This window comes from Carlito syrichta, unplaced genomic scaffold, assembly GCF_000164805.1.
Source record: "Carlito syrichta isolate Samal-C Ts95f unplaced genomic scaffold, Tarsius_syrichta-2.0.1 Scaffold315356, whole genome shotgun sequence".
Lineage (NCBI taxonomy): Eukaryota > Metazoa > Chordata > Mammalia > Primates > Tarsiidae > Carlito > Carlito syrichta.
Window position 1 is genome coordinate 250,216 of NW_007259452.1, and position 9,417 is coordinate 259,632.

Here is a 9,417-nt window from a genome sequence, read left to right on the forward strand (position 1 = left end):
CTCAGGCCGGTGGGTGGGGAGGTGGGAGGTGGGGGGGTGGGATGGAGGGTCTGGAGCAAGCTTCCCCCACAGGCTGCTTTCAGTGCTGGGCTCCACGCTCCAGCTCCCACTCTACCATCCCCCACTCCCAGCCCGTACACATCGGAGAGGTTCTGAGCCAGCTTGCTGCCCTGCTGGAGGCGAGGCAGGGACTCTAGGGTCAAACAGCTGTGGGTACAGATCCCAGCTCTGCCACCGTAACCTTGAGCCAGCCACCAAACCTCCTTGCACTGTGATGTCCTCATCTGCAGAGAGGAATCCTAACATCTGTGCTGGGTTATGGGCAGGTGAATGAGATGACTGCCTGGCTCTCCAAAAGGCTATCCCACCCCTGGCCTCCAGACCAGCTCCCACTGGAGCCCCTCCCAAACTGGACTCCTCCCACTGTGGTCTGACCCCAGGCACCGCCCCACCCCCACCCCCACCAGCTCAGCGCTGCCCTGTCCGCCCCAGGTCACATCCAGTCGGCGCGAGCCCTGATGGTGGTGGCTGTGCTCCTGGGCTTCGTGGCCATGGTCCTCAGTGTGGTCGGCATGAAGTGCACGCGGGTGGGAGACAGCAACCCCATCGCCAAAGGCCGTGTTGCCGTCTCCGGGGGCGCCCTCTTCCTCCTGGCTGGTAAGTGCCCCTGACTCCTCCACCACCTTGCCCATGGCAGGCAGCCCCAGCCCTGACGGCCGCCAGTGACCGAAGCAGAGTTGAACACCCCGCTGCTTTGTCCTCAGGCCTCTGCACTTTGACTGCCGTCTCGTGGTATGCCACCCTGGTCACCCAGGAGTTCTTCAACCCCAGCACACCCGTCAATGCCAGGTGGGTTGCCAGGGCTTGGGCCGCCTGCTTCATCTCCTCTGGGGCCACTGGCCTTTTTGTCCAATGAGTCACGTGGAAGGGAAAACAGGGGATGGGACCCAGCTGCTGTCTGAGAAGCTCTGGAGGGGGAGTCAGGAAGACTGTAGTGGGGCCCTTTGTAGGGGCACCCAGGGGTAGCGAGGGTTCTCTGAGGAGCCAAGCGCCCTGTCTCTGGGTTTAAATCCCAGCTCTGCACATACTGTCTGAGTGACCTGGGCAAGTTACTCAATCTTTCTGTGCCTGGTTTCTTCCCCTGCACAATGGAGCTAGACCCTGAGGACCAGCTCTCACATGGTTGCGTGGGGTCAGCGAGGTGATTCAGGTAAGGGATTTAGCGCAGCACTGGGGCCCTGGAGAGGGCCCAGCAAACCTGAGCTGTTTTTATTTCTGCTGGAGGCAGCAGGTCTGAGGCAGCTTCCTGCAGGAGGCAGCAGGAATTCTGGGCCAGGAGAATGAGACTGGAGAATAAGGGCAGACTGTGTAGGGCCTCGTGGCCACGGACAATGTTGTACCTCGTCTGGGGTGGAGGGCAGCCAGCAGTCCCCCTGGCTGTGATGTGCAGAATGGTGGGGAGGGAGCAAGACTGGTGAGGCGGCTATTGCAAAGGTCTGAGCAGAGGGCTTGGGGCCAGGGTGGGAGCAGTGGAAAGCAGGTTCAGAGATGTTTAGGGGCTAGAATGATCAGGACTTGTAAGGCCGTGGGTGGGGAGCTGAAGGGGGGTTCTTGGAAGGGCCTGGCCCATCCTGGAGGGCACCCCGGGGTAGAGAATGGGACAGACTCAACCCCACATCCCAATGGGCTGAAGTAGAGGGAGGATAGAAAAAATGCCTGGGCTGTTGCAGTCTGGAGGGCTCCCTGGAGGAGGCAGAGGTGTGGAGAGGGGAAGAAAAGGAGGAGACCTCAGGTGTGAGGCTCATTCCCTCACACCACAAAGACCTTTGCAGGTACCACCACAAAGACCTGCCAAGCAAGGTCTGGCTCAAGGATGCCAGGCTGAAACTTGGCACTACTTCCCCTCCGCAGTTCCCAAGGCTGCCTGGGGTGCCAGGTCCTGTGTTGGGCCCTGGGGACACTGATGAGTCGCATGTTCCGTCTGCCTTCCCGGTGCTCCCCAGAGAGCTAGGCAAGCAAGGGACTGAAGGGCCTCCAGTTGAAATCGTGGCAGTGGGGCTGGCTCAGGGGGTGGGGCGAGCAGAGGGAGTGTCAAGGAAAGCCCCCATGAGGAGGTGGCATTTGAACAGGACCCCACAGAGAGAGAAGGAGCTGGGGAGGCTGGAGGGACTGTGGGACTGCCCCTGGAGGGAGGAGACCCCGGAGGGGGACCGGCTGACCGGCTGACCAGTAGGGCCTGAGTATGTAGAGCCCAGAGTGCCAGGTGGAGGGGTCTGGCTGTCTCCAGAGGACAACGGGAAGCAGCCCTGGCTGGCAGTTCTGTGGGCCAGACGCTCACTGCGAGGAAAAGACGGCGGATTGCTCCACTCTGCCCATGCAGAGCTCTTGGGCCCTCCCATGCCCCCTCCACTGGCCAGAGAAGGAAATGACCCCAAGGTTGCTCAGAGCAGGGGCCTGAGGCCAAGCTCTAGCCTCTAGGCCCACCCTGGGCCTGGGTGGCCCTGTGGTGCTGCCATTCTGGGCTGGGGGAGGGCGGGAGAAGCATTCACCCCAGTTTATCCAGAGAGGGGAGGAGGCTTGTGGGCCTCCAGCCTCCAGCTCCCCACACCCTGCCCTCCCTTGGCCAGGGCAGGGGCAGGGGACAACCTGAGCTGGCAGCCACGTCTGATGCCATTCTCCCTACCCCTTGCAGGTACGAATTTGGCCCAGCCCTGTTTGTGGGCTGGGCCTCGGCTGGCCTGGCCATGCTGGGGGGCTCCTTCCTCTGTTGCACGTGCCCAGAGCCTGAGAGAACCAACAACAGCCCACAGCCCTACCGGCCAGGACCCTCCACTGCTGCCCGAGAGTACGTCTGAGCTCCGCCAGCCCCAGCCAGCCCTCCCGCCCAATGGCCCCCTCGCCCAGCATCCAGCCACCCCTGCAGCACCCCTGGGCAGGGCTAGTAGGGCAGAGGATGTCCCCAGAGTGCAGTCTGGGGCTCCGAGCAGCTTGTCCTCAACACGGGCACCACTCTGCCATCTGAGACCCTGAGAGAGAGACCAGAAGCAGACCCAGCCTCCACATGCACACACAGATCCGGGTCCAGACACAGGCTCTTGGGCACCAGCATGCATCTACACCCAGGACAGGCCCTCACGCATCGGCCCAGCTGCTGGTCCTTTTACCCGTCCACTTGTTTACTCACTGAAGAGCTGTGTGAGTGTCTGATCTGTGCTGGGTCCTGGGGATCCAGCAGTGACCAAGATGGACCTTAATACCCGGTGCCTCGGGTTGGGCAGCGTCTTTCACCCTCCCTGGTCTTATGGGCCCTCCACAACTACCCCATGCAGGAGGCGGTGCTGGGATGTTGAGTGTACACACGAGGAAATTGAGGTTCAGAGAGACCAAGAGGCTCCATCCCACTTTCTCTGAGTTCTGATCTCAGGCTCTTACAGTACTTCCAGTGCCACTGTACACTCACACAGATGCTAGGTTGGGTCACGTCACCTCGCCCTGGGAATGGGCCCCAGGCAGGGCTGCTGTGAGGGCCGAGGTCTGGCCGCCCTGGCCATCCCTGTGTCTGGGCCTGAACGCACAGCCCCTGCCTCCCCCACCGCTCGCCCCACTAACCAGCTCTCTCTCTTTTGACTTTCAGACCAGTTGTTAAAATGCCCGCCTCCGCCAAGGGCCCCCTGGGTGTATAATGTCCAGTCCCCAGCCAGGCTCTGTCCCCCCGCCACACCTAGACTATGTGTTTGGTATTTTTTGGAAAAGAGAAGTGAATATCCAGCCCCAGTCGTGGTGTTGTTGGTTGTCCTTGGTGTAGCTTGGGTGGGGCCTGGTTCAGAGAGGTCAGCATTGACTCCTGAGGCTTTGGGGCACAAAGATGGGGTTACATGGCACATCCAGAACTGAGCAGGAAGCAATCCAGGGCCCCTGCTCCCTGCCTGGTGACCCTCCCCCGCTGCCTGGCCTTGGCACCAGGACATCTGAGATGAGACATCCCACCCAGCCGTGGAAACTGTCCTTGTAGCCTGGCCCAGCACTGGTAACCAGAGGCCCACAGGTAACAAACTCTGCCCCTGTGAGCCTTCCTAAGGGAAGGGACAGTCCTTGAAAGGCCCACAATTTTAAAATAAAAAATATGTTTATAAATAAAAAAAAAAAAGAAAGGCCTCCATCTGGGTGCTGGGATGAAAGCCAGGCAAGGGACCATTGTGTAGGAGCTTGCTAAGTGGTAAAGGGAAGGGGGGAAGCACGTCAGGACTGTTCAGGCATTAGGACTGTCCTGAGAAAGGTCTGAAAACCCCAGCTCTGCTCCACACCCACAGTTCCTCCTCTCCAGGTCTGCCAAAATTCCAGCTACGTCCCTTCCTGGAAGCAGGATGGAGAGGGGGCCAGCCTGAGGCTGTGACCAGAGCTCCATCCTGCACCTAGAGGAGCGGTCAGAGTTGGAAGGGCTTTCGGTCTTAAAGTCCAAGTACCACCCCCTTAGTATAGAAGGGTGGAAAGGTCTCAGGAATGTAGGGAAAGCCAGGGAGCTCAGTCCCAAGGCCAGGGTCCTTCATCTCTGTCTCTCTGCTCAGGCAGAGTGTACCGGCCCCGCCCTCATGCTCCGGCCTCTCCCCAAACACTCTCCCTGGACTCTGAGTCACTCTCTGCCCACTGCACAACAGCCTTCTGGAAAGAGATGTCCATGACTGTCCGTTGCCCCTTGTTTGTGTGCCGCCTCCTCAGCCAGCTCCATCCTGGCCTCCTCCCCTGCCTGCCTTGCAACCCCATCTCCCACTGAGTTCTCAAATCCCAAGAACATGGCTCAGCTTCTCCTAGAGCTTGACTCTGTGAGGTAAAGTGACCGAAATCAAGTCAGACAAGGTGACAGTCACGCACGCTGTAGCCGAGGGCAGGGATGGGAGGGGACAAGCAAGTGGCAGGGAGATAGATCGCTTGTGCCGCATCCCAGCCCATCAGCTGCTTCACATCCACCGGGAAACCTCAGGGGCTTGTCCGGCCTCTTGCCAGAGGGGGTTGCCACCAACCTTAATAGGTCTACCAGAGTCTTGCCCCCTGAATTATGAATGAGAACGACAAGTGTCTCTCAGTGCCTGAAGCTATAATGCAGTGGTTCTCAATCGTGTGCCCGTTCAAGTCACCTCGAAGGCCGATGGCCCAGGCTCCACCCACCGGCATGCTGACTTAATTGGTCTGGGTGGACATGGGCATTGGAGTTCACATAGCTCACTTGAGGACTGTAGCATGTGGTCAGCTCTGAGGACACCTCTAGGAGACCTAAAGCCCATGCCACTCTGCGGGTTCTGCAGAGGGACAAAGTAGCCTACAGTGAGAGAGTCAGGGAAGGAAAGACGGAGAGAAAGCCCCATCTCACTCCTACCTTTCCCAAGTCCAGGCTGTCCTGTGAGACACCCTCATCTTTCTGATCAATACCTCTTTTTGCCGAAACAGTTTTTTTTTTTTTGAGTTGGAGTCTCACTCTGTCACCCAGACTGGAGTGCGGTGGCCAGGAGCGGCCTGTTGGGCTCCAGCGATCCTTCCGCCTCAGCCTTCCAAGTAGCTGGTACTACAGGCATGCGCTATGACGCCCGGCTAATTTTTTGATTTATTGTGGAGATGAGGTCTCGCCAAGTTGCCCAGGCGAGTCTCAAACCCGCGGGCTCAGGCAGTTCACGCACCTCAGCCTCCCAAAGCGTGGGATTACAGGCTGAGCCACTGAGCCTGGATGCCGAAACAGATTTTTTTTTTGAGTTGGAGTCTCACTCCGTCGCCCAGACTGGAGTGCAGTGGCCGCTCCCGGCCACGGCAGCCTCGACCTGCTGGGCTCCGGCGATCCTTCCGCCTCAGCCTTCCCAGTAGCCGGAATGACAGGCGCGCGCTACCACGCCCGACTGATTTTTTGATTTATTGTAGAGATGAGGTCTGGCTGCCCAGGCGGGTCTCGAACCCACGGGCTCAGGCCATCCACTCACCTCAGCCTTCCAAAGGCGCGGGATGACAGGCTGAGCCACCGAGCCCGGCATCCAAAACAGTTTTAAGCTTGAGTTTTGACTGTCCCACACAGCCAAGAGAGCCCTGATGAACACAGAATTTGGAACCTGGGATCTACGCGTTGTCTTGAGGCAACCTGTTAAATGGTACCAGATGAGGACGGATGGGGTCATCTCCTAGTCTAGGCTGGGTATTTGGCATTCTTTGCAACTCCATCACGAAGCAGCTGGCCAGGAAACCAGGCGTGGTCTTTTGAGCTCCAGGGTCTGATGGAGAGCATTGGGATAGAATGTGCTGGCTACTTCTTGTGGGCTTCAGGGACAGGCTGGGAGAGAGACGAGATCCATGAAAGCAGGGGGACAGTCGGGGGAGGCCTGATAGCAGAGTGGGAACAAGCTTCAGTTGTTCCTCTGTTGGGGGGAAGCTCTTTCTGCCTAGAGTCAGGGATTGGAGAGGTGGAAGGTCAGATTACCACACACCTCGCTGAGCTGCACAAACAAGTAATACATGGAGTAAAAATATAGTGAGATCCTGGCAACAGGAAGATGTGTGGGAAAAACGAGAGGATTTGAGGCTAAAGGAGTTTGGGAAGCCAGATCCCACAGGTCATTCCTGAAGCAACTCCATTCAAATATCTACATCAAGGTCACCTGGGCTGCCAACTTGAGGCAGAGCCAATTTTGGGGGCCTCATGGCCAGGTTGTTGTTTACTGTCCTGGCCTCAAGGCTAAAGCATTGGGCAGACACCCAGGAAGGTGGGGCTCAGACTCAAAAGGCATGATTCTAAAGTTTTTGCCATTGTTTATCAGTAAACAGAGTCCCCTGAGAGAATGAAATTGGCAGGCCATAAACATGATTTTAGGAGGAATATACCCACGTACTCAGCCCCTAAAGAAAGCCACAGACCCAAAGACCACAGCAACAGAAGGTGTTCGGCGAAGGGGAGTGGAGCTGGACCCCTGGAGGAGCCGACCAGGGGTTGTCTGGGTGTATATTTGCAAAATAAAATAAAATAAAATAAAAGGTTTAACAATACCTAAGGTTTGCGGGCTGTGCCATTTACTATACTTCCCGGGACCAGGGGCAGAAAGAGGACGAACACCCTAGGAACTCTTGTTACACAAAGTGCGGTCTTCAGACAACAGCAATGGTTCACTTGAAAACTCGTTAGAAATGCAGAATCTCAGGCCCCACCTCAAACTTTGAGTCTGAATGAAAATAAGAACCTATTAGTCCACACTTATGTGAACAATTAAATAAGTGTGGGAGAAGAAAAAGCTCTATCTTACAGCAAATGATTGTATATGAATAACTTATTAACTACTAAGTACAAAATAACTTTACAGTGGTGAAACATATCAGACATATCTTAGTCAAGACATAAGAGCACCAGGAAGGGGACAAATCAAAACATGTGCCCCTTGCTGTAACGCACAGAGAAGAACACAACACAGCATTGTGTATGTGATATTCCTACTAAAAGTGTGTAACCTGAATAGAATTATGATGAGACAGAAAAACCCAAATTGAGCGATATTCTACAAAACAACTGACCTGTAGTCTTCAAAACTGCCAAAGTCATGAAAGACAAGGAAAGACTGAGGAGTTGTTCCAGGTTGAGGGGAGTGCAGAGATATTACAACTAAACGCAATGAGGGATCCTGGGGTTGGATCACAGGCCTGCAAAGGACATTTTCAGGACGGTCAGTGAAATTTGAGCAGTATCTGTGGTTTAGATGGTAGTGTCACATCAAAGTTAATTTCCTGAGCTTGATAATTATCATGTGCTTTTGTAGGACAGTGTCCTTGTTTTTTTTTTTTTTTTTGAGTTGGAGTCTCACTCTGTTGCCCAGACTGGAGGTGCAGTGGCCGCTCCCGGCCACTGCAGCCTCAACCTGCTGGGCTCCGGCAATTCTTCCGCCTCAGCCTTCCGAGTAGCCGGAATTACAGGCATGCGCTACCATGCCCAGCTGATTTTTTGATTTATTGTAGAGATGAGGTCTAGCTGCCCAGGCGGGTCTCGAACCCGCGGGCTCAGGCAATCCACTCACCTCAGCCTCCCAAAGGCGCGGGATTACAGGCTGAGCCACTGAGCCCGGCTCCTTGTTTTTTTTTTTTTTTTTAAAGGAAATACACACTGAAGAAAGAGGATAGCGAGTTATCAGAAAAAAAGATGCATAGACACACATGAAGAATTACAAAAAATATGTGCAGTATAATACTCACTGAGCAATCTAAGTGAAGGGTATACAGGAATTCTTTAAACTAACCTTGCAACTTTTCTCTACATTTGAAATTATTTCAAAATTAAAAGTTAAAAAATTCCCGTGCCTTTGGGAGGCTGAGGTGAGTGGATTGCCTGAGTCCACGGGTTCAAGACCCGCCTGGGCAACTTGGCGAGAACTCATCTCTACAATAAATCAAAAATCAGCCGGGCGTGGTAGCGCGCGCCTGTAATTCTGGCTACTCGGAAGGCTGAGGCGGAAGGATCACCGGAGCCCAGTGGGTCGAGGCTGCGGTGGCCGGGAGCGGCCACTGCACTCCAGTCTGGGCGAGGAGTGAAACTCCAACTCAAAAAAAAAAAAAAAAGTTAAAAAATTGCCTGAGCCCATGGGTTCAAGACCAACCTGGGCAACTTGGTGAGACCTCATCTCTACAATAAAAAAAAAAAATTGGCTGGGCATTGTGGTGTATGCCTGTAGTTCCAGCTACTTGGAAGGTTGAGGTAGAAGGATCACCTGAGCCCAGTAGGTAGATGCTCCGGTGGCCATGAGCGAGTCAATGCACTACAACCTGGGTGACAGAGTGAGACTCCAACTCAAAAAAAAAAAGTTTAAAAATGTCTTAGAGAGCCAGGCTCGGTGGCTCAGCCTGTAATCCCGTGCTTTGGGAGGCTGAGGTGAGTGGATTGCCTGAGCCAGCAGGTTCGAGACCTGCCTGGGCAACTTGGCGAGACCTCATCTCTACAATAAATCAAAAAATGAACCAGGTGTGGTAGCGCACGCCTGTAGTTCCAGCTACTCGGAAGGCTGAGGCAGAAGGATTGCTGGAGCCCAGCAGGTAGAGGCTGCGGTGGCCAGGAGCGGCCACTGCCCTCCAGTCTGGGTGACAGAGTGAAACTCCAACTCAAAAAAAAAAAAAAATTAAAACAGCAAAAACAAAAACAAAACCTATACTATACTCTCACTTTAGAAGAATTTAAAAATACAGGTAAAGTTAATGGTCACGGGGTATATATATATGTCAAAACTTGTCAAATAGCACCCTTTAAATATGTATGATTTATTATGTCAATAAAGCTGTTAAAAATATTAGAAAGAAGCTAAAATATAAACCATCTCTTTTTTTTGAGTTAGAGTCTCACGCTGTCACCCAGGCTGGAGTGCAGTGGCACACTCACAGCCACCACAGCCTCGACCTGCTGGGCTCCGGTGA

The 9,417-nt window shown here is 54.6% G+C and overlaps 1 protein-coding gene across 1 annotated transcript in view; it reads left to right on the forward strand.

Moving 5' to 3' along the window:
- Positions 1–3,774, forward strand: part of CLDN19 (claudin 19) — a 4,184-nt gene extending 410 nt beyond the window's left edge. The window contains exons 2-5 of the mRNA XM_008072601.2: positions 469–657; positions 765–849; positions 2,693–2,845; positions 3,635–3,774. Of these exons, the coding sequence (XP_008070792.1) occupies positions 469–657; positions 765–849; positions 2,693–2,845; positions 3,635–3,683 (476 nt within the window). The 3' untranslated portion in view covers positions 3,684–3,774. The remainder of the gene's footprint in view (positions 1–468; positions 658–764; positions 850–2,692; positions 2,846–3,634) is intronic.
- Positions 3,775–9,417: the final 5,643 nt, after the last annotated feature.